The sequence below is a fragment of the Cyanistes caeruleus genome, chromosome 6, assembly GCF_971803275.1.
Source record: "Cyanistes caeruleus chromosome 6, bCyaCae1.hap1.1, whole genome shotgun sequence".
In the NCBI taxonomy this organism is placed as follows: domain Eukaryota; kingdom Metazoa; phylum Chordata; class Aves; order Passeriformes; family Paridae; genus Cyanistes; species Cyanistes caeruleus.
In genome coordinates this window covers 9,903,634-9,927,095 of record NC_141706.1, presented here as the reverse complement: position 1 = coordinate 9,927,095, position 23,462 = coordinate 9,903,634, and the positions used below count along the sequence as shown (strand labels likewise).

The 23,462-nt window shown below is 40.6% G+C and overlaps 1 protein-coding gene across 15 annotated transcripts in view; it reads left to right on the top strand.

Moving 5' to 3' along the window:
* The window catches only part of ANO1 (anoctamin 1), a 71,751-nt gene that overhangs the window by 38,836 nt on the left and 9,453 nt on the right, over positions 1 to 23,462 (top strand). For 4 of the 15 annotated variants that reach the window (XM_086894973.1, XM_086894980.1, XM_086894964.1 and 1 more), the window contains exons 7-23: positions 2,144 to 2,195; positions 4,768 to 4,833; positions 5,330 to 5,385; positions 6,823 to 6,864; positions 9,899 to 9,963; positions 10,543 to 10,677; positions 11,939 to 12,099; positions 14,758 to 14,840; positions 16,493 to 16,504; positions 17,302 to 17,373; positions 19,259 to 19,306; positions 20,501 to 20,575; positions 21,962 to 22,163; positions 22,644 to 22,755; positions 22,927 to 22,984; positions 23,074 to 23,174; positions 23,297 to 23,442. In XM_086894973.1, coding sequence (XP_086751099.1) covers positions 2,144 to 2,195; positions 4,768 to 4,833; positions 5,330 to 5,385; positions 6,823 to 6,864; positions 9,899 to 9,963; positions 10,543 to 10,677; positions 11,939 to 12,099; positions 14,758 to 14,840; positions 16,493 to 16,504; positions 17,302 to 17,373; positions 19,259 to 19,306; positions 20,501 to 20,575; positions 21,962 to 22,163; positions 22,644 to 22,755; positions 22,927 to 22,984; positions 23,074 to 23,174; positions 23,297 to 23,442 — 1,486 coding nt within the window. The remainder of the gene's footprint in view (positions 1 to 2,143; positions 2,196 to 4,767; positions 4,834 to 5,329; positions 5,386 to 6,822; positions 6,865 to 9,898; positions 9,964 to 10,542; positions 10,678 to 11,938; positions 12,100 to 14,757; positions 14,841 to 16,492; positions 16,505 to 17,301; positions 17,374 to 19,258; positions 19,307 to 20,500; positions 20,576 to 21,961; positions 22,164 to 22,643; positions 22,756 to 22,926; positions 22,985 to 23,073; positions 23,175 to 23,296; positions 23,443 to 23,462) is intronic. The other 11 variants (XM_086894975.1, XM_086894976.1, XM_086894968.1 and 8 more) reach the window with 7 other exon arrangements.

Genomic DNA, 23,462 nt, shown 5'->3' with positions numbered 1-23,462 from the left:
ACCACTCGTTCTGCCCACCAGATGCCTGCACCCATGAGTGGTTTAACTTCATGAAACTATACATCATTCTTTTTGCAAAATGCTGCTAAATATCCCAAAACAAATTCCAGCAAAACAGCAAAAAATGAATTTACAGGGAATATTATTTATCTTTTTTTTGCGGCAATTCTCTGTAACAGTACTGAAAGTGTTGAGCTTGATGGTTTTTATCTGACTGACAGAACATAAAATAGAGTTTGGGAAGAAGGTGTAGCCCCATTTATAACCACCAAAGGAGGAAGTGAAAGGCCAGCTCGTGTGACATCCAGGGCAGCTGGAAGGGGCCATGCCAAGCAGCCCTGGCTGCGGCACATTTCAGAGGACAACAGGGATTCTTTGCCCCATTCCACTTCTCCTAACTGGTGTCTTGGAATGTGACTGCCAGCATGCTTTTATCTTATATTTAACATCACCCTTTTAGGATGCCAAGTGGTTTCCAAAAAAGCCTATATCCCAGTCATAGCTGCCTTTCATTGCTGTGATGATAAGGGGTGAAAGATATCCAACTTCCCTCTCCTGCTCTGAAATTCCAGCTTATCCACCAGCTGTAGTTCCCCACCAGCCTGAAGAGCAGGGTTTTGATGTGACCACCGGTTATGGGGGCAAGGTGAGCTGGACCAGGGGATGCAGATGCAGGAGCATAGAAATGGGGAAAAAAAAGGAAAATATTGTTTTGGTTTATTTGCAAATAAAACATTAAACTTGAGATTGTGGGGGGGGAAAAAAGCCTGTGTTTTGTTTGTGGGTTTTCTTTTATATATCCAGATGTATATGAAAAAAAATCTTGTAAGTACAAGGAACTCAGCAAATGAAGATTTAAAATTCATGACAGGCTGAGCAAGGCAGCAAGACAAAATGGCTCCATGGAACCAAGAGGGTGAGCAAGACTGTCTGGAAAATGGACTGAAATAGGAGCTTAGAAGAGAGGCTGAGAGAAATAGGAGGGACAAGGGTTTTTTAAATGACTAAAGAAACACTGGGCATATAAGAATAATGCTGGTGCTGTGCTGCTTTGTGTGAAATCCCTGCAAATCACCCAGTAATGAAGAACATATTGAATGTTTCCCAACATCATTTTATTCTGTGTGCATTGCTGTTTGTATTCTTTTTTCTTAAAGTTCTCCCCTGCCTTTCTCATATGTATTTTTGAACCACAGTGCAAATATTGACCCTTCCGCCTACTGCAAAATGAACAGGAATCTAGTCACTAGCCGTGAGTCTTTGACGAATAGAAACTAAGCCAAAGACCTTTTAGTTATTAAAAAAGAAAATAAAAAAAAATTATATAACTGGAAATCTCTCTGTGACAGCCCTTTAATTCACTGGGGTTACAAGACGACAGACGGATGAGCTGTGGGACTTGCCCTGGATGCCCTCACTCGCTTCCTCCAGTGAATTGTGCAAGAGTCAAGTTAGCACACGGATTAGGGAGCTGGGAAACAGTCCCCAGCTCCCCGGACAAGCCAGGCAGTGCCTTTGCTCCAGGTTTCCCTGTGCTTGCCGGACAGCATCGCTGCACAGGAGCAGCTGAAAGCTGAACCTCACGGGCAGCCTGCTGAGCTGTGCAAAGGTTACTCGACAATAAACGCAATAAATCCCAAAATAAATACATCTGTTTTGCCACCGAGGTCAGGCAAGCTCAGAGATGTTAAGGTCAGCCTGTGTTAGTCCAGTTGGATAAACGGCTGTGTGCTGTGTACACGCTGTGAGCCCAGAGTTCTGCTCAGCTACTTGGGATGGAGCCAGCCTGCACCCTCAGAGGCAAGGGAAGAGCTGCTCCAGGTGAAAGAACAGCCTTGAGCTTTGATCGATGGCTAACACGAGCAAAAATTGCATTTCTGTTATGCCAGGGGGGTAAATGTAACCCTGTTTGCCCCTATCAAGTCTCCTGGTAGCTGACTATTTAGTTCAGCTTTTCTCTCCATTACAGAAAGCACAGCATGGAGAGCTCCAAGCCCCGCTCTCCTGAATACCATGACTTTTATTAAAGAATGATGACTTCATCGACATCTTGGCATGGCCAATATTTGAGCTATACACAAAAAGATTGTGCTTTTCACTGGCAGTGTCTGAAGTAACCCTTCCTTTTCTTTTGCTTCTGTAGGTTTATGAAATATTGAAAAGAACGACATGTACCAAAGCAAAATATAGCATGGGTAAGGATCTTTATTTAGCTTTAAGATCAATATCTTTTTCAGGTATTGAAAATAATTACATGTTGTAAATGGCTGTGGAGTTTAGGTTTTCCCCCTGCTATCTGATTTGATGTATGTGGATGTAATTGTTTTATTTGGAACTTTGATTCAATTTATGCAGCTGTTTGGCATTTGTTCAAAAGTGAATTTATAGATTAAACTCTAAATTAAATGGTAAGTGAGCATGTAGCCCCTGCAGATGTGACTTAGGATGGGTAGTGACATAAACCACGAGTGGAGATGTGCTCTGTGTTCTACACTCCCTGAAAGGGATTAGGATATTTCCATAAATCCAATAACTGCACTGGAAGTCTCTGGGTTGGCCCATTTCGGTCAAGCAGGAACCCCACATTTCCTACTGGGATTGTTTTCCAGTGACTTGAGTGGAATGGCCTTGACTGATGACTGTCCTGAGCGGAACTGAGATGAACCCCTTGGAACAGCCAGGAGCTGAGACTTGCCCTGGAATTGGCATCTCAGCCCTCAGAACAGGTGCTGCAAGTCAGGGGATGTGAAGTTTGTACTACCACAACCAAGAGTTTTAGGATTTCAGCCCTAGTGTTTGTAAGGGTGCTGTAAGAATTAAACTCATAATGAAGATGAATTACAAATCAGGCCACCTTAAAGATTTCTTGGCAGCTGAGCCTGCTCAGGCATTATATACTTTATTTTATACGTAATACACAGATATACACTTGACCGTGGGACCAAAGTTAATAAATAGTTAATGGTAAATCCAAACAAATAAGTTGGAAGGGTGAATTCCCAAACAAAGTGAGAAAAGTTTGTGGACATGGAAGAAAATGTTTGGTAACTGTTGAAATCTTTTATGGCGTTTATTTGCCTACAAGCAGTTAAATAAAACAATAGGAACTTGAATTACAGGTAGTTCTGTTCAATATTGACCCATCAGCTGCTTAGAAAGACATCAAATAATAGAAGAACAATTACGCCACAAATTATTTCCATGCTTTGACTTTTGTGTTGAAGCAACAACATACAATGCACAATTGTTGACTCCTTATATACACTAAAATTTGGTGTCCAGCCAGTATTAACAGAAGTGCTGTTCTCTGTAGCATGGGAAATCCAAATTATTCTGTGACTTTCAAGACCCTTTTTGAGTCTGGTGCTGGATCATTTTCACTGGAAATTACATCTTTGGACTCTTGAAAGGGGAAGGTCACACAGCTCAGATTGAATTTTTGCCTTGGAGTTGGTTTCTCAGAGGATTTTTTTTTTTTTTTTTTTGGTTTTGGTTTTTTGGTCCAGAAAATGGGAAACACAGTAGGGATGTAGGGATTAGCTGAATAGAGAAGACACTAATGGATGGTAGAGGGTTAGGATTCCTGGATGGTTCTTCTACCTGGGACTGGCAAGGCCACAAAATATTGCTAATATAAATGCCATCAGGCCAGCCCAGCTTAACTCAATCAGCTCCTTTGTGTTCCAGTGCTGGAATGCTGGGTTATAACACAGCAGAGGTGGCAAACAAATTTAAACAAACACAGATAATGCTGCAGCACTGCTGCCCAGCAGGAAAAAAGCAGCTGCCCAGGGGAACACTGCACCCTTTGTTATTTATTAGGAAAATTTTGTGAAAATGTGAATCTGGCTTCACTGTTAAATCCAGGTCTGTAGTAGAAGGGGACTATGTAGCTCTTCTCACAGCCCTAGAAAAATAATTTATCTGCTCACTGGTTGTTTCTGCCAGGAGTGTGGAAACATTTGCAGACAATTCATAGACCTGTATAATCTTAAATAGGGCTTTGAAAATTAATGATACCACAAGATACTGAGCACTCCTGGAGCTGCTCCTCCAGCAGGTGATTAGTATCTCAAAAATGTTAATGAACTTGAACAATCCTCATTTCAAGAGCAATCAAAAATGACTTTACAGTGAGCTGGTTCCTGGTTCATGGTCGCTGTTCCTTCAAACCCAGTCCCACACTTTTTTCTTAGCCATGAGCTTAAGGGCAGCATGGAGCACACTGCAGCACCTCATTTTTAAAGTCTTTTAAATCCTCCCCAATGCCAGATTTATATTATATATATATATGTATGTTTATATTTATGTTTATATATATTTTTATATTTTTTAATTTTTCCCCCCCCACTTGGCATTAATCACCATTGCCCTGAACAAAGACAAGTGCTTGACTTAGCTCTGACTCACCACCCAAAACTGGTTCATTCCATCCCCAAATGTATGTTCATGGGCAACATGACGCCTCCAGATGTGGTGAACAGAATTGGAAGTAGCTCTATTAAAGCCAGCAGCTGCAGGAGGAAAGAACATTAGGGAATTAATGAGCTACATCCCACCAAAGTCCCAGGTCCAGCCACCTTTGGGAATGGTGCAGTGCTCATCCAAACTTCCACACCAACTCCTCCCTCTGGCCCTGGTTAAGGAGTGACACCCCCCGGGAAAGGCAGAACTCCTCCCAGTCCCTTGTGCCACAGACATTTAATAGATGAAGCAGTAATTGCTTTCAGCCTCATGCATGTCACTAATAAATGGCTGTGTAAACAGGGAAAGGAGAGGGAAGAAAGAAGGAAACTGCCCTTTTAAATAAAAGACGAAAATGTGGTAAATATGGTAAGTATTATGCCAAGGTCTTTGCAAAGGCTTTCCCTACAATTTCTCTGATCAGTCTGAAACCTGAATTCAAAACTTTGTGTGGGTGATGCGTGTGGATGTGGGTTCCCCTATGCCATCAATTCCAGACATATTCTCCTTGTGATCCAGCCTTCTGCTTCACTTACAAATCTTCAGGCTTGCCCTTAAATCAAACTGACTTTTCAGAAAATGTAATTTATTTTAATGACTAATTTCAAGTCATTGGCTTCTAATTCTTGATTCTCAAATATATATGACTTCCTCTTGCTCTCTGCAGTTTTCCATTTTATAAAATGAGTCATGTATAATAACCTATATGATTAAAAATGAAACTACATGGAAAGGAATGAGATGGCAGCAAAATCATTATCTGATAAAATGGCTGATATTTTGAGGGAAATCTCCAGGAAAGATGATGAAGTGAGGCTGTCTAACCTTGAAATTATAAATAACTATTATGTCTTTATTTTTCAAGGGATCACCAGCCTGCTTGCCAATGGAGTTTACAGTGCTGCATATCCTCTGCATGACGTAAGTGATCTTGCAATATATTTTACGCATCTGCTGTCTGTCACCAAGAAATCCCTCATGTGTGACGTGTTGGTGGCATGATCCCAAACATGACTGACTTTCTTCTCATTTGTGTCATGAGTGCAGTAACTTCTGCAGGTTGTTTCCATCCTTCTGCTTTCTTTTAAGGAATTCTCCACCTCTGTTCTACACCTGATCATAAATTTGAACTTGACATTAGAAGAGTTTGTTTCCTGACTTTCTGCCCCCAAGATCCCTGGCACCAGTGCCAGGAAACACATTAATTCCCAGGATACCAAGTAGCTAGTTCCCTTGGCCACTTATCCCTACAGAGGTGTCAGTAGCCGTGTGTCCGTCCAACCAGGAAAAACCATAAGCAAGGATCTGATGTCACATATTCCATGGGGCTGGATGTGACTGCAGACCTTCCGACTGATGAAATCTGCTTCTTAGCAGCTCAGTGAGATGTCAAGAGTGTGTTCAGCTGTGGTGCTCATCAAGCAGGTCAGTGAGAACTCAGGAATTCTGGTGGCACACAAGCCAAGCCAGGAATCCCCATCCTGTCAGAGGTGCACACAGCTGGGTGCAGGTGTCCTTCTGATTTAGAGATTCAGGGTGCAGCTAGAACTGACAAACACATGCTCTTAGCCTGCAGAAAGGCTTGGCAGATGTCAGAGGGACTGGCAGTCATGCTGCTCACTCCTGAGGTGAGTGTGAGTGTCCAAGGGCTGTCAATCCCAGTGCTGGGTTTCCAACCTGGGATTTGAGGGTGAAGTGTGTCTTCCTGGTTTTCTGCTCCCCACACTGGTTTTATGTGGGACTGTGAGAGCTTTATCTTGGTGCACCCAAGAGAAGAGCAGCCTCTTTGTCTGCCTGATGTTTGTCATACATATCAGGGCTCTCAAACTACAGCAGTGCTGTGTAGAATTTGAGAAAGAAGGTTAAATAAACTTATCTTCCTGTTCTTGCCTTACATTTTCAGACAGCTGCAGATAGTCTTGTATAGTAGTTATTTATTTTTTTAGTTTGCTCAAAAAAAAGCTCCAAATTAAAACCTCAAATCTAATCAGTCCTGAGTGTTTGGAGAGACTGGAGAGGGAGCAGCTCACTAAGCTGGTTTCTCCTCTTTCCAGTGGACTGAGCTGAACCCCAAATACCATGGCAATGCTGCATCCTTTCCCTTGACATTTTTAGGCCACCTTTATCACTTATTCATTCCTTTCCCCCAATGACAGACACTTTTGCTCTTTCCTAATGTGCCCAACGACAGAAGACAAAGTGTGCCGTGACAAATGAGTTCCTAAAATACTGCATTATTTTACAGATTGCTTTTTCTGGTTTTGATGCATTAAGTGAGTGGGAGATGTGGGTATGCAGGATGCCGAGCAGTTCTTGGCACAACCCTCTGGATGACGCAGATTTTCTCTCTCTTTAAAGGGTGACTATGAAGGTGAAAACGTGGAGCCCAACGACAGAAAAGTAAGTTGATGCTCAGGGAGGTTGAACGTATTCACAAGAATCCCAGCCTGAAGAGTCACCTGTTGGAATCTGGATGTTTTTGCCAAGATCCCACAGAAAATGCTGCAAAAAGGCACTAAATGCCAAGCAATTTAAGAAAAAAAGTGCTTTCTAGCATTTAAATTTGGCCAAATGTGGAATGTAGTGTGGATATGTATGAAGTACCCAACTCAGTAATGATATATTTAATGCCACATTGGTAAGAATATTGACATATAACTCCTCCTAAAATTCAGATTATGTCATTTCAGGCTGGCTCTGATGAGAGTATGCTCAGTCATATTCTGGTATCTGTATTAGGCATAAATCCTACTTCATTCTGTGCCATGAGGATCAGAACTGCAGGAGTGGGAGGCAGAGGCAGTTGAAAACATAAGCATAAAAGTGATTGGAAAATAAATACTGAATATTTATCAGGAATAAGAGGTCCTCAACAATGTTTTAATGTGTGCTTTGCAGCCAGAAGCTTCCCCGTGGATGTACACTAAGGCATTGCATCACCTTTTGCTGAAGTTAATGCTTTAAATTGTGGTTTTATTGTCTGTATAGTGAAAGACATTTGTTCACTGTGGTTAAACAAGTAGGAATTATCCCAAGGAAGTACTTTTCTTAAGGAAGTAGGAAATAGTACTTTATAGTAAGCAAGTAGGAGTGAAAAACCAAATTTTCCACTCTTTATGGAAATGCTGATTTCTTAAATTCAAAGCTCAGTGACTGCATCCTCCACCAAAGAAAGGGTGACTTTTGTCTGTGTATCAGACAAAAACTGAAGTGGAGAGGTGAGAACCAATTCTCTCAGGAGGAGCTACTAAATTTGGGTGTTGTATATGCTGGGCTTTCAGACCTGAAACTTTGCCTTCCTTGTTGCTCTTTGTTTCGTGATTTTTTTTTCTCCGAAGAAATACTCTGAACATTCAGGTCATAGGAAAGGCAGATTTAAAGACCTTCAGGCTTTATATATAAAAACAGGTTCCCAAAATTGACAGTGTGCTGATCCTTCAGGTGCAAATGGTTCATCAGAAGGCAGTGAATGTTATTTCCCTCCCTGTATTGATTTGCGTTAAAAATACCACACATCTGTCTTTTCATTATTAAGCAACGCATAGCTCAACTAAAAATAGAATGTAAGTCCATGTTTTCTGAAAGTGTCCAGATAATCTTCTTCATTACTAACATCTCAAACCTCACAAATTCACTAATTTCACAAGCTAATTTCATGTTTGGAAGTGTTTACCTTGGTTTTTGACTTTCAGTTCCATCAAATAATCTTTTGGTGTGTTTTGGCATGTCTCTTCTGGTTTCTTGAAGCTTTCTTGAATCTTATCCAGTACTAGGCCGGGTCTGAGCCTTATTTAACAAGAAAATGAAAGATTTGAGGCCTAGAAATGAAGTAAATATTTAGGTCCAGTGTGCTAATCTCCTCTAATCACATCTTTGAAGCTGTGCTTTGAATATCAGGCTGATAAATGTCAGGATAAATGAGATAATTCATTTGTACTTTAGGCACAAATCTGGTTTTGAGTTGCACAAAACTAAAACACAGCACTGATGCAAAATCTCCTTAGCTTAGTGTTTTCCTGATATGCCTGGCCAGCTGAGATCACAGAGAAGGAATCTAATTTCCAGCATAAACTTAGTTTTAAAGATTAAATTTTAAAGTATATGTATAAAGGGAAGGTGCTTAGCTAGTGCTGCATGTGGATGTTGAGGCACCCCAAATCATTGCTTCCCAGACATAGGCAGTTGGCCTTAAAACTTTGGAAAATGTGGTTGAAAGAAACCTAAAGCAGAATAAAAATAAAATTTGCAAGAATGCTGCTGTTTAATAGAGACCTGCTGTTAAGTTTCAGTTCCTGCCCTTACTGTTGTAAGGAAATTAATAATGATGAATGATTTTGGGTTGCAGAAGGGAAAACCCACAGCCCACTTACATTTTTGACGTCATATTTCTGTAAAAGCTGAGAAATTGCGTTTTTGTTGGTTTTTTTTAATGAGTCAAAGTATTTCTATAAGTACAGCACTTCAGCTTGGAAATTCTCTGTTAATGGTTTGGCAGGAGAATTCCAAAATTGCTATAGGAACATTGTTTGCTGTGGGACTTGTCTGTGATCAAGTGTGAGGAGGAGGAATGGGCATGGGCAGTGGCCAGGCTCTGGTCTGCCCTTTTTATTTGCTACATTTCACTGGAGTCATGTAGGAGTTTGACATCTGTCAAGTTTCCCATGATAAAATAGTCTGGAGTTTAGGGAATAACATCCTGTTTGGTCTAGGAACAAGATTAATCCTGTTACCCTCCCTGTACTGATACTGGTTTTGGTCTTTTTTCCCCATTGAGTTTCATTTCTTGTTCACTCTGTTGGCTGAATTGAATGAGGGGAAAAAAGTCAGGTTTGAGAAGCACTATTTAAATATTTTACAAAATAAAAGATAAGTTGAAGGTCTCAGAGGAACCTATTTTTGTGAGGCATTCAGTTTCGCAAATCAGTAACGGGGATCATTATTTTCCTTGGCCCACATCCTGACAAAAAGGAAGAGTGGAAATCATTGGCTTCTTGTGGTTTAAACTTGAAAAAAAATTTTAAATGCAGCCTTTGAGGCACCTCAGCCCAGCACGTCTTGCTGGATGCTGAATTATGGCAAAATGGCCTGTAGTTGTGTCAGGGGAGGTGGAGGTTGAATGTCAGAAAAAAGGTTCTTCCCTCAGAGGGTGACTGGGCCTGTGGGTCACAAAACCAGCACTGCTGTCCCTGTATCTGCTGTAGGTATCCATCAGCCCAGCTGCTGAAGAACCTTTTAACATGCTGGAATTCATCACTCTGTTGGAGCACCCCAAACCACATGTTTACTTTTAGTATTTAATGCAGGCTGCATGTGTTGGCATGATTTGGGCTGAAACCCCAACGTGGTTGTTGTGGGCCTGTGGGTCCTGCAGCAGCCAAAGGAGAACCCACTGGTTCTTCAGCTCTCACCTTTCTCTTGCCTTTCTGTTTTCCAGCTCCTGTGTGAGGAGTGGGCCAGCTATGGAGTGTTTTATAAATACCAGCCCATCGACCTGGTGAGGTGAGAGTTCAGCCTTGGTGTGGAGTCTCCACAGGACAGAGATGGAGCTCAGCAGGGATGCTCATGCCCTGTGCCCCCAGGGGGATGCTGCCCTCAGTGCCACCCCTGGGGGATTCCAGAGAATGGGAAATGCACTGGGAGAAAAAGGGTTTTCTGTGAGTTTAGAATGTGTTGATATATCCCACATAGCGTGAAAGCTTGTGGGGATATATTTCTAATTAATTTTGTTTTGTCATGATAAGACCTGAGACTCTCTGAAGAAAATTAAGTGCCTTTTTTAAGAGGATTCACTCACTGAAGGTCCAAAGATACCAATTTGCACAGCAGAAACACAGTAGGGGGGAAAAAATGATCAGTGGGACAAACTTGTTTTTAGGGTGCTTGTTTCTCTGGATGGACTCCAAGCATCATGAGAAAGAGAGTCCTCTGAGAAGAAAAAAATTCCCACAGGTCATCAAATCTTAACTTTCTCCATGCCTAATCCAGATGTGATTCATAATTTTAGCCACGTTATATTTTAAGAAATAGGGAACATTTCTCTCTCTCATTTCTTTTTCTCTTTTCCTAAATGTATTTCAGAAAATACTTTGGAGAGAAGATCGGGCTATATTTTGCCTGGCTGGGAGTTTATACACAAATGCTTATTCCAGCTTCAATTGTAGGGATTATCGTTTTCCTGTATGGCTGTGCAACTGTGGATGAGAATATACCCAGGTAAAGTGGATGAATAAATAAATTCTATTGTTGGAGGGCACTTCAAGCTCAAAGTTGCCTTGCCTTAGAAATGTTTTGTGAGTAATATCTAGGCCAAGCACAGCTGAAATTGGGCTTTCTTGTTCCTGGGTCTTGTCCTGTGCCACCCAGATTCCAACACCCCAATCCCTGTTCCCATCTGTGGCAGCTGGCTGTTGCAGCAGGATGGTGTGCTCCTAAAACTCTCCATCCTCAAGCTTCATCTTGTGGAAGCTGTGCTTAAAATTAATCTACCTCCACAGGCTCCTCTGGTCTCAGCTTCCAGTAAGCCATGGAGCTCTCCCAAAGGCACAGAACAACCCATTTCTCTCTCATTAGCATTCTTTGTTAATATTACTTGGGGAGTTTGCATTGATGTCCTAAAAATAATTCTTGGCCGGTTTCTCAGGTGGTTGGGTTTTTTCCCAAACTCAGATCATTATGTTAAAACAAACCAGCAAAATTCTGCTAATGAGGGGGTTTGGTGCTTCCCAGCAGAGAGTGCTGAGGAGGGCATTATGTGACAGAGAGATGCATCAAGAATATACCTCCCTCAAATAAGCTACCGTGATCACATCAACAAAATCTGGATGCCCTCCTACTTTTAATCTTTCAGCAAGTTTTGTATTAAAACATTTTTAAAGCCCTCTGATTTTGCATTATTCGCCCTGCATGCATCATCAGCTGGAGATGCAAATTACACGGTTTGTATGACAAGCACCAGCCCTGAATAACAAAGCAGATAATGTGTACCAAAAAAATAGATTTAATTTTTTTGTTGTTCATTAGCATTGCTTTGTAGTGCTTCCAACAGTTAAAGAAAGTCAAAAGGAGGGTCAGTGTTGCTATTTCACAGATGGAGCACAGAGGAGATAAATTGGTTGAACTCCAGTCTCTTGATGTTCAGCACTTCCCTTGTACCTTATCTATCACTGTAGTTTCAAAACAAGAGTGTTTTATTTTATTTTTATTTATTTTATTCTGTAAGATCTTAGAGTAAAAAGCACGGAGCCTTATGGCTTTCTTAATTTTTCCTCTTATTCTCTGGAATGGAAATAGAGCTGGGGAAGGAAGGAGGGAGGGAGACAAGCCTTACATGAGGATTTCAGCCCCTGCAGTGGTGTAGGATTGCATCCAGTGATCCCACAGAAACAGCTGCTGTCCAGAGGAGAAAAGATCACCACAGCACAAAGCTGGAGCCATCCTGACCATGCTTTTCCCTTCTCTTGTGGTTTTGTTGCAGTATGGAGATGTGTGACCAGAGAAACAACATCACCATGTGTCCCTTGTGTGACAAAACGTGCAGTTACTGGAAGATGAGCTCTGCTTGTGCCACTGCCCGTGCGAGTCATCTGTTTGATAACCCTGCAACTGTCTTCTTCTCAGTCTTCATGGCTCTCTGGGGTAAGAAGATCTATGCCTTAATGTTAAGCTTTTAATTATTGAAAATACAACAGGAAGAAACAGAGGAGATAAAGACGTATATTTATACACAGGCAGTTAATGATACAAAGAACATCTTTTTTTTTTTCTTTTTTTTTCCTTCTTCCTTTTTTTTTTTTTTTTTCTTTCCCATGAAACTGTCACACCCAAATTTATATTCTGGACTGGAGGCTAAAATTCAGAAAGTTGCTCAAGCTGAATGGCAAATGAAATTGTTAAGCATCTGTCATAAAACTGCTGTGTGGTATGTCAAAATTTCATTAATGGGATTGCACAGCTTGCCAAAAAAAAAAAAAAAATCTCTTTGCAGAGCCAGCTTCCACTTTAGAACATTACAGAAGAAATGTATTAATATACTCTGGGGTTGAGGGGAGGGCTCCAGGGGGAAGTGTAATGGCCTTTAGTGTCTTCAGGACAAACCAACATTGATTCCTGAATGTGCTCCGAGAGGCAATTAGGTTTATCAGCAGGCAGACATCATGCAAGGAGAATGGGAAGAGGGAACAATGGTGGAGAGGGATTTTTCCTGATCCTGATGCTGCCCTCATGCTTTGAGCCCTTTCTGGGCGTGTCTCTAGCGCTTGGGTCAAAATAAGAACCTTTTCATGTAATCTTTGTGAGGATGTCTTCAGGAATGGTTATGGAGGGCTTCTCCCCTCCCTGCAGGGGGAGGGACGGGGAACCTCCTTGCTCCAGGAATGGGGCTCTGGGGGAGAGGAGCTTTGATGGCCCCATATTCCCAGCAGCAGTGAGAGCAGCACAAGCCTTCCTGTACACCTTGTTGTGAATTAACATAACCTGTTCTACATTATATTTCATCCTAATAATATGATCTGCATTTTTATCTCTTCCAGAACAGAGGGAACTGTTTGTACATTACCATTCACTGAACTGATTTAAGTATAATTCAACATAATTTAATTTAAATTTTTGGCCAGGGTCTGTGTTTGGGATTACATTGTTTTAGATGCAGCACTGAGGGCTTATTATCAAGTACCACAAGTAAAGTGTCAGCTTTGGTCTCCCTCATTTACCATTATTGTGAGCCCCACATGAATCTTGGCATGTTATCCTCTTGTCCAAAAAGTAAAAGTTTGCCTCCCTTTTCACAGCAAGCAACTATGGGTCTCTTCAACCATTTTTTTACAGTCTTGTGCAAAGTAAGGCAGATTGGCAGAAGCCAGGTCCTGGGCCCTGCACAAAATCTGAGAGGGTTTTGCAGTGGGCTGTCAAACTCCTCAAGCTCTTTGGAGTCAACATAAAGTTTTATTGTGGTACAATACCATATAAACCAAACGTTTCAAAAAGGTCTTTTTCAGTCCACATAGTTTTGAATTTGTGTTGTTAAATTCACATATGATTGCAATAGGAAAGTGCAGGTACTCATGGCAGAGGAGACATGCAGCTCCCCAGCACCTTCCCCCAGGGCTCCCAAAACAACACAGCATTCCAGACACTGTCCTCTCCTTTTGCCCTGCTGTAAATCATTGCCACAGGAGGATTTCCAGTAGCATCTCATTCCTTTTCCATACCTCTGGCTGTAAATGGAAGCTGCAGCCCTCACCCAGCGTGAGAACTGCTGGCAGCGAGGAGAGGAGAGGTAATTCCAGGCCCTTGAGACAGGGACCCTCTCAAGACACAGCTCTGGCCACCCTGATTCACAGGAAGCCTGTGGCTTGTGAAGGGGATCAGCTGTAGCTTTTCCACATGAGAGTTTCTCTTGGAAAGCAAATGAATGTCATGGCCCCAGCCTGGCTCCAGTCAAGAGGGTGTCTTTTCCTCTCTGTTCAACTTTGTTACCCTCTCCCTGCCTCTGTTTTTTTCTGGATATGAATGTTTCTGAGCACATCTGTTAATACTCACTGTGGGAAGCTCCCCTGGGAACACCGTTTCTTGGTAGACTTGCCTCTTTCATAATCACTTATTTATTATACAACACTGGTGTATTCCCAGCATCTAAATATGTCCTCTGAGAACTTGCTCGGTCTCAGGGGCAGATAGACTGATATAGACTGGGATCATTCATGGGGACTCAAGAATTGCTTTAACAAGGTTTTTTTCTTTGAGCCTTCTCTGTCAAAAAGAAAATGGCTGGGTTTTTAATGATTAAAACTCTTAAAGGCTTCCTCTTTCACGCCTGCCCACATGCAGCTTTCACAAAAGTGATGGTTTGAGTGTGATGATTAGAGCCAACTGCACTATTGTGACCACTGGGTGAATGTAATTATAGTGATATGAAAATGCTTTATGTTGATATCTTTGAGGGGATAACTCTGCCATCAGTACAAGTGAAATCATTCCTATTTTGTACACACAAGATTCAGGTTTTTTGCACTCACAGATGAAACAATATGCAGTTGAAGACCAGTAATATAATTAGTCACACATATAAATATTTAAATAAGTTTGGCCACCTGGCTTTCTTAGACCCCTTAAAAATTGCAGGTCTCTTCCTACATGAAGTTGTGGATGTAACAAAGGCACTTTTTCAGCTCACCTGGATAAAACATTTGGTTCCTGGCACATTAGTGATTCCCACCCAGGCCTGACTGCTGAATAAAAGAAAACAGAAATGAAGTTATGTGGTAATCTGTGTTATATGTTAAACTGTTGTTTCAGCTGCCACCTTTATGGAGCACTGGAAGAGAAAACAGATGCGTCTCAACTACAGGTGGGACCTGACTGGGTTTGAAGAGGAGGAGGTTTGTCCCTTCAGTTCTGAATCTTTGCCTTCTACCCTGCTGTTGCCCTGACCTTACAGACTTTGCCTCATATTCCTGGGAGGGTTCCATCCTACAGGAGGAAGGAAAATCCCTACACATGAACCATTTGAGGTTTTTGTAGCAAGGGCATGACTAGTCCAGTCCTGTTGCCATGGGAACATAATTGTATAGCCACAAAATGTGATTTTTTTCTTCTTTTTTTTTTTGGAAGTGTGTAGTGGGGTCACACCTAGCAGTGTAGGCATGGAATATACAGCTCAGACCTTCTGCTGGGCTGAAGTCAGGGTGCCAAGAGCCAAGGACCTCATTCATCACACACTGCTGTAAATCAGAAATGAGTGCATTGAAGCTGATAAAGTTACAGTGCTGTAAAAAAAGCACTGAAAAATTCCTATTAACTTTAACAATGCAGGATCAAGCCCTGACTTGGAAAATACCTCAGAAAGCATTGCCAGATATGTGGGCTTGAGGGATAGGGAGGGACATGGTGTGGAGGTAGTGGAGTTTTTTGCAGTGCCTAAAAAAAAATAATATCCCTGGCCAGGTTCATACTAAATCTGCTAAAGAGCATAAAGGAGAAAAGGGCAAAATCTGTATGAAAAAAGATCTTCAAAATCAATTAATTTCTAGAAGGAAAGGAGAGAAAATCTTCAGTCAGCTTAGAAACTGTTTCCCACCTTTTCGGTTTCGATTTTGCCGCTTTACAGAAAATAAAGGAGGCACCTTCCCAGAGCAGAGCACAGTCCCAGCCGCCAGCCTTACCCTGCTGCTGTTATTAAAAGAAGTATGACCTCCCTTGTCATGTCTCTAGATGTCCTAAATAGATACACAACAAATAACGCTCACGTGAAACACAAACCTCACCAGCCCTCCCTGGGTTTGATACCCTGCAGCTCGCTGAGCCTGGCATAGCCATTTCTCCCCTTGCCCCCCAGAGCCTTTCTGTTGGAATTATCTCCTCTTAATATGTTTATGTCTTCCATAATATATTTAGGTGCCCTGTTCCAGCAGCCTCTGCGCTGGTCCATACCTATTTACTGGGGGAGAATATAGGGATTTATTTCCTGGACACTATATGCTCCTTTATTTTTGGTAACTTGTTAGTATCCATGAAAGTGGAGAGGATTAAGTGTATCTTTCCAATGTCTGCTTCATGTCTGAGTTCAGAGCTCTGCACAGCCAAACCAGCAGCTGTCAATTCCGTATATTTTATTCCATGTTTTTGGTGGTCAGTGATGAATAATACAGTCATGGGTTTAGCACAGAATTTAAGATCCTCCTGTTGCTGATTTGGGGGAAACTTAAGCCAGAATCACAGTCAGGGTTTCGAGTGTTCAATGAAATGAATGAAAATGAAATTTCAGTGAAATGGTAAAGCACGAAGTTTCTCATTTTCTGATGTTTCTAGGGATGCCTGGTTCACACAATACTTGCAGTAATGTTAATTAATATAGAACATGAGTAGACTGGGTTTTCTCTGGTAGTGTCTAAACATCCACTGTACCTATGTTTGTTTTATGTAACTTAATATATAAATACAATATGACCTGCAACAGTTCAGTAATCAAATTTTTGTTTATTTGTTTTTTGTTTTTTCTTCTTTTTCGTGGTTTTTTTCTGGTTTCCTGAAGGAGGCAGTCAAGGTTTGGAAAACATTTTTTTTTTTTTTAAATCGCTCCTACCTTTTTTATTCCATATCTACCGATGAATGCCATCTTTTGATCTCCATTTCTCCTTTTTCAAGCATCAGATTTTCTTTGGAACTCCCACTGATTGCTTTGCCTTTACACCCTTCCCCTCTCCACTTGTTCAGACTTTTTTCAAGTCCGTTCTGTTTCCCATCCAATGCATAATTTTGAATTCTGACTCTTGTGAATGTGTAATTATCGGGAATTCTGAATCCATGAATCTTTCTCAATCTTTTGGCTGTCTCTTACTTCCAAGTGTTTCCTGCACCTTCTCCTGCAATGCAGACGGAGAATCTGTGGATGGTGTCCAGGACAGAATTAGGGGAACACCCCAACTGACAATTTTATGGGATCCTAAAGCCAAGTATTTTGCATATTTACAGCAGAAAATTAGTCCCCTCATGAGCTGAGGATCACTGAAATTAGTTAATGACATTTAACTTTTATCAAAACTAGGAGTAATGAAAATCCAAGTATCATGAGCCATGCTGTCTGCAGGTTGTGCTACATGTCACATTTATTAAAATTTATCTACACAACACTGCACATTGCTGTCCAAATCATTCTGTAGTTGCTCCTGTAGACACACGATTTAATTTTTTTTTAATTGTAGTCAACTATCAGTTGACATGAATGACATACCAAGTGAATTGGCATTCAGTTAGAAAACTCAGAAGTTACCAGGAAATCAACCTGCAGAGACTTCATCTGTAATAATGTTGCTTTTCTATTAAATATGACTTCTTTCACAGGATCATCCAAGAGCAGAATACGAAGCGAAAGTTTTAGAAAAATCACTGAGAAAAGAACACAAACATAAAGAGGTATGGTAAAAATATTAATTTGTTTCACTTACGAAAAAGAAGGTTGTTACAGCAGGCAGTGACCCAAGACTAAGAAATAGGTAAAAAATAGTCAGTGCTCACTGTATTTAAATTCTGGGTGTCTTCATCCATACATGAGATGCTCAGGGTCTGCCAGGCACAGGACCTGATTAAATCTAGAAATGCCTCTCCTAATTAGATTCAGGAGTGTGTCTCAGGGAAACTAATTTAGCCTCATCAAAGACGTGCTCCTCTAGTGCTAATAAATCATGTTTGAGAAAACTGTAATAAATCAAGTTTCAGAATACTGTAACAAACTATCTTGTTCTGTGCAGTAAAAGTACCTAAAGCCTCTCAGAAGAAGGTTCTCTGTCTTGCTGGACTTTCTCTGCAAATAAAAATATTAATGAACAGTACTAACTCTGATTTCCATGCTGAGTTCCAGCTTTGGCAATAACTTTCTTGTAAAATAACACAGCTTCCCCTTTTATCCTGAACAAGGCAGTGCTCACTTGTGCTCTGAACTCGGTCTTTACATCACTGTGAGAAAGGTGCTGCCAGTCACCCCAGGAGCATCTGCCTCTTGCCAAGGGATGGTACAATCCCTACAAGCAGCTTCCCTGCCCTGTCACTGGAGCTGGAATTCCTTTCCTGTCAGCAGCAGAAAGCTTTGGAAAAGCTCCTTTTCTCCCCTGCACACTTATGACCCCATCCTGCCTGAGGTTATTCCCCCTTCACTGGAGGAAGTGAGCCATTTGTGTGCCATGATTTTAATGAGAGAAGTAAAATCTCCAGCATAAAATTTGGCAGAATTACCTCTCTTGTGTCTGTTGCCAGTGGCACCACAACATGGAACTGTTCCCTAAATTGGGATTTTATGACAACCCTGTGAAAATACAACCACAGTAACATTTACACTCTTTAGGGGAAGCACATATAGATGAGAATTAGAGTAAATTTATACTTGAGCACCGCTGGGCCCCTCTTAAAAGATGCTACAGAGCTGCTGCTGGTGTGTTCCCATTAATCTAAAGAATGCTGTGTATAAGTGGTTCAGGGCCATAAGCAAGTCAAATCCCTTTTTAAATCCCTCTCAGAAGAGAAACAATTTGGGTTGCTGCACTATGATAGGCTGGATGGATTTTGGTTACAGACTTCACTGTATTCTGCTAAAAACCTGTAACTTGCTGTACTTTTGAGTATAATCAGAATTAGGGTCTTAGATGTGGAAGACTAATCAGACAATTAATGAATGGTGACCCTCTAATATTGGAGAATGAAAGATGAGCAATTAAGAAAGGATTTTTTTTTTTTTTTAACCAGACTATTTATAAGTTTTTGGGCTGTGTTCAATTTGGATGTTACTAATTTGGGAAACGTGAGAAAAAGAGGTTTTTTCCTGAAAGACTCGGTGGTTATCGTTCATTGGGATCTTGTGTGTTAAAGTTCAAATTTGACAGTTGTAATACTTGGAAACCTTGTTAAAGAAAAAATATCTAAAGCTAAACCAAAATTGCTTATAGCTTTTTCAAGAGAAGTCCAATTGAAAAATTAAAGGAAAAAAAAATTTGGACATTCTTTATACTTCATAAAATTGAAAGCAGAGCACAGTCCTGTATCAAAAAGGGAGTACCCTTTGCAGGATTGTCTGATGTTCCCTAGGATTTGAGGCAAGCATTTTTCTTCTGTTGATATTATATTTTATTAATTTAGAGCTGAAACACAAAGCCTTAAGCAAACTTACAGAGCCTTCACTTGTGCTAAAGTGCTGTGTCAGTAGAGAATATGGAATTAATTATTGGAATTAATTAACTGGAATTATTGGAGCAGTGCTTTGTAATGCCATATTGCCCAACCCTTTTCTGTTTCCTTTGACTGCCATCAGAAGCACCGATATTTTCCAGAGGAGACAGCAAACAAATGGAGACAAAGAGTTAAGACAGCCATGGCTGGGGTGAAATTGGTTCTTTTTATTCAAACTTATGAAGAAACTCAAATTATGAGTAATTATGGAAGAGACAAATCAATTTGGTTTTGGCTGTTGAACTTCTGTTTAATATTCACATTTAGTTCTGGGTTTCTTCCCCTTCCTCCCCTCATTCCTTCAGCACTTTTTGGGACACTGGTGTATGAGTTGGGAATGGCACTGCATGGCTAATCTTAGATTTTCCATCCTGGATGTTATGTTTTGCAGGGGAGCATGGGCCATGTGTTGAAAGAGCTGCTTGCACTTCCCTGAGACAACGTGCTTGTCATAAAAATAGAATTTGAGCAATATTTTTATGTGCATTACGATGTGCACATCATCTTCTGCAATGTTCCTTTTGCTGTTGATTTTCTGGTGTTTTGAAACAATTCCAGGCATCCAAGTTTATGAAGGACTCCAGAGGAGCAACGTTCTCCTAAATTAGTATTTTGTAGCCAAAATTCAGGTAGTGGCTGATTGACTGGATTTAGGGAATTTGGAGCATATACAGAGTTGTTACATAGAAAATAACAAAATGGTTTGGGTTGGAAGGGACCTGAAAGATCACCTCATTCCAGCCCCCCTTCTATAATTCCTATTAGTGTAGTCCATTGAATACCATGGGAATAGCCAGGTAAAACTAAAAATCACTCAGATCAAAGGAATTTCAAGTCTTACCACACACCAAAACTAAGTCAACTGAACGTTCACCTTGGAGCTACTCTATAGCATGAATTAATTTAATACTTAAATCTGTATTTCAGTGGAGCCAGTTGTGCAACAGCAGAGCTGCAAATATTGACTGTAGAAGGGGAGAGGAAGGAGGGGGATTTTTCTAGGGAAAGCAAAAGAAAATATTTAACAGCAAGAGAGACCTTACTTCATGGCTTATGACAGCCTATTTGCATGTTTCCTTCAAAAAGTACACAGAAAAATCTGATTTATTTATACTCCCAGCACAGGCGCTTGACCAGTCTGAACCTGGATATGAAGTAAACAATTTGCTTGTGTGGAATTGTGACTGCAAATACTGTGTCTGCATCTTCCAACTGGTTGTGCTTTTGCCAGCTTTTTCTTCCCCCTCTCTGTTTTCATCACATGTGCAGAAACATTCTCCTTCTTTATTAAATGTACCTTTTTTTCCCCCAAAAATAATTTTAGACAGATAAAGAGAAACTGACATGGAAGGACCGTTTTCCAGCCTATTTAACCAATTTTGTTGGCATCATCTTCATGGTAAGCATCACCTGTCAAAAACTGAAATTTTTGTTACTGAATCATTGTATGGAAGAGAAGTGATAGAAACTGTATCATGTGGATGTGGTTCAAAATGGCTTTTTCCCAGTGAAAAAATTCAAGCATTTTATTGGTTTATGATCTTATTTTATTGGTTTAAAATCTTTTCAAGAGCTTAAATTTCTACTTTTCTGTCTCTTTCCAATAAAGAAAAAAGAATACTAAAATAGGCTAGGGGAAAATGAGGGCAGAGAAATGGAAATTCCCACACCACTGATGGGATGAGGTTTAAAAAGTACAGAGGGCCCTCTTAGAAAGTGGTCAGGAAGTACAGACCAACATCATTTTTATAATCAAACTTCAGGAAAGCAATGACATTGCCAGTTGCAATCATAATTGCAACGATTTTTAATAAATCAGTCCAATTTGGAGCTATACCATCTAACAGGAGAATTGCAAACAGAGCACTTAATTCAAGGAAAAGGTAAAATAATGATGAGAAGAGCCTTCTTCCATTTGCTGATAAAGCATCAGCATTTAAAACAAATGTTGACAGAAATAATAAAAATTCAAGTCATGGAACGGATTGACAGTTATATAAAAAAAAAAGCTTAAACCCTTTCCATAGGTAAAATTCCCCAGACTGAGTCAATTAGTTTGTTTTTAGGGGTAGAGATTTTGGTTTAGAATGGGGCTTTCTTAATATTTGTATTTTTAGAGAACAGAAATGCAGTAAATTTCATATGCTTGTCTGAAGAATCGGTATCTTTTGAGAATCATGTTTTAAAATCATTCCTCTATTTATGCAATGAAAAATTGAGAGAGAGATTTTACTGTGCCAGGAAGTGTGTTGATTTAATCAGATTTAATTTCAGTTTGTGATTATGAGAGCATGGTGAGTCTGAGTAAGGGATTTGAAGGCTGAAATACTCCTATTTATTTCAAATTTGGGTTTTTTTGTTTATCACAGAGGAAATACCATGTGTATATGCTGCTGGTATCAGGGCTGAAAGCAAGCCCACTAATACTTTTAATATTAGGATTTCTATTAATTACAATTATTATTTATATCCATTAGTAATATATAGTATTTTAGAATTTATTTATTATTAATATGTAGTATTTTTTAATAGTGCTAAGCATGGAGTTTACATTTAGGTCCCTTTTAGAACAACACATTTTGCCTGTGATTGTGGCATCATAGTGTCATTCTTTTTCATGTGATTTTCAAGTAACAAAAGAAGCTCTTTTCCCACAGTTCATCAAAGCCTTAATTCAGTATTGGGGTGTGGCCCAGAGGTCCCATTTTTAAGGTTATTTCTAAATCCCAAGCAAAGTATTTAAAAGTAAATCTTTGGTAAAGTTTTGGACATTTCTTCCTCGCAGGTTGGGCTGACGTTCGCCATCGTGTTTGGAGTGATCATCTACAGGATCTCCACAGCCGCTGCCCTGGCCATCAGCTCCACACCCTCAGGGCGCTCGAGCGTCCGTGTCACCGTCACCGCCACCGCCGTCATCATCAACTTGGTGGTCATCATCATCCTGGACGAGGTGTACGGCTGCATCGCCAGGTGGCTCACGCAGATTGGTGCGTTGGAGCCCTCAGCTCACTGCAAGGGGGTTAAATCAGAGCACCCAGATCACTGGGGCTAATGTGCAAAGCCAAGGGCAGTCAAATTTGTGGCAAAAAGTCCGCTCTGTAATTTTTATTTTTTTTTATTTTTTCCAAAAAATTGTCAGTAATGAAAGGTCCAGAAATCTTTTCAATCTTGAATTTTTGCCCATCTACAAATGATTGTCATGAAGGTCAGGCAGGTGTGGAATGAAATTGGAATTGCTGTTGTAATGTGTCTGACTGCTGGGATCCTCAGCAGATTTACCTCTGACCTCAGTGTAGCCATACTGCTTTTACATATAGATATAGATATATATATATATGTATGTATGTATAAATCCCTTTGTTTAAAAGGTGGCTGATGTTCTCTAAAACCCACATTTATAAGATCTTGAAATGTTTCCAGGTAGGATAATTCCTTAATGTTTCTCATCCATGTCCCATTGGTTCCAGAGGTACCAAAGACTGACAAGAACTTTGAGGAGCGGCTGATTTTCAAGGCTTTCCTGCTGAAATTTGTCAATGCCTACACCCCCATTTTCTACGTGGCTTTCTTCAAAGGCCGGTGAGTGATGAAAGGATTTTTCAGGGTTTCAGCTTATTGGAGGTCTTTTCAGGACTAAACATTAGGTGGTCCCACTCAGAGGCATGGAGTATGACATAAATTGCTTCAGAAATCTAATATTGAAAGTATAAAATCCGTCTGATGTGTTTAACTCTAACCATTGTGCCCTAGATTTGTTGGACGTCCAGGTGATTACGTCTACATTTTCCATTCCTTCCGAATGGAAGAGGTAATTGAATTTCTATCCTGTCTGGGATTGTGTTGGATGGATGGGGTGGAGGAGAGTGTTCTGACTGACCTCTCCTCTGTCCACCCCAGTGTGCCCCAGGAGGTTGCCTAATGGAGTTGTGTATCCAGCTCAGTATTATCATGTTGGGCAAGCAGCTGATCCAGAACAATTTGTTTGAGATTGGCATCCCGTAAGTAGCAACTTCTGTGTTTTCTTTTTTTTAATAATTGTGCCTGGTAAGTAAAATAACTGAGAAATGAGCACTGAGTGAGCAGAATGGAGTGCTCAGCAAATTGTACCCATTTCCCTCAGAAAAATGAAGAAGTTTATACGATACTTGAAATTGAAGCGTCGGCGTTCTCTAGACCATGAAGAGCACATGAAGAAAAAGCAGCGCTATGAAGTGGACTATAACCTGGAGCCCTTTGCTGGACTCACCCCTGAGTACATGGAAATGAGTGAGTGAGGTGGAAGGAAG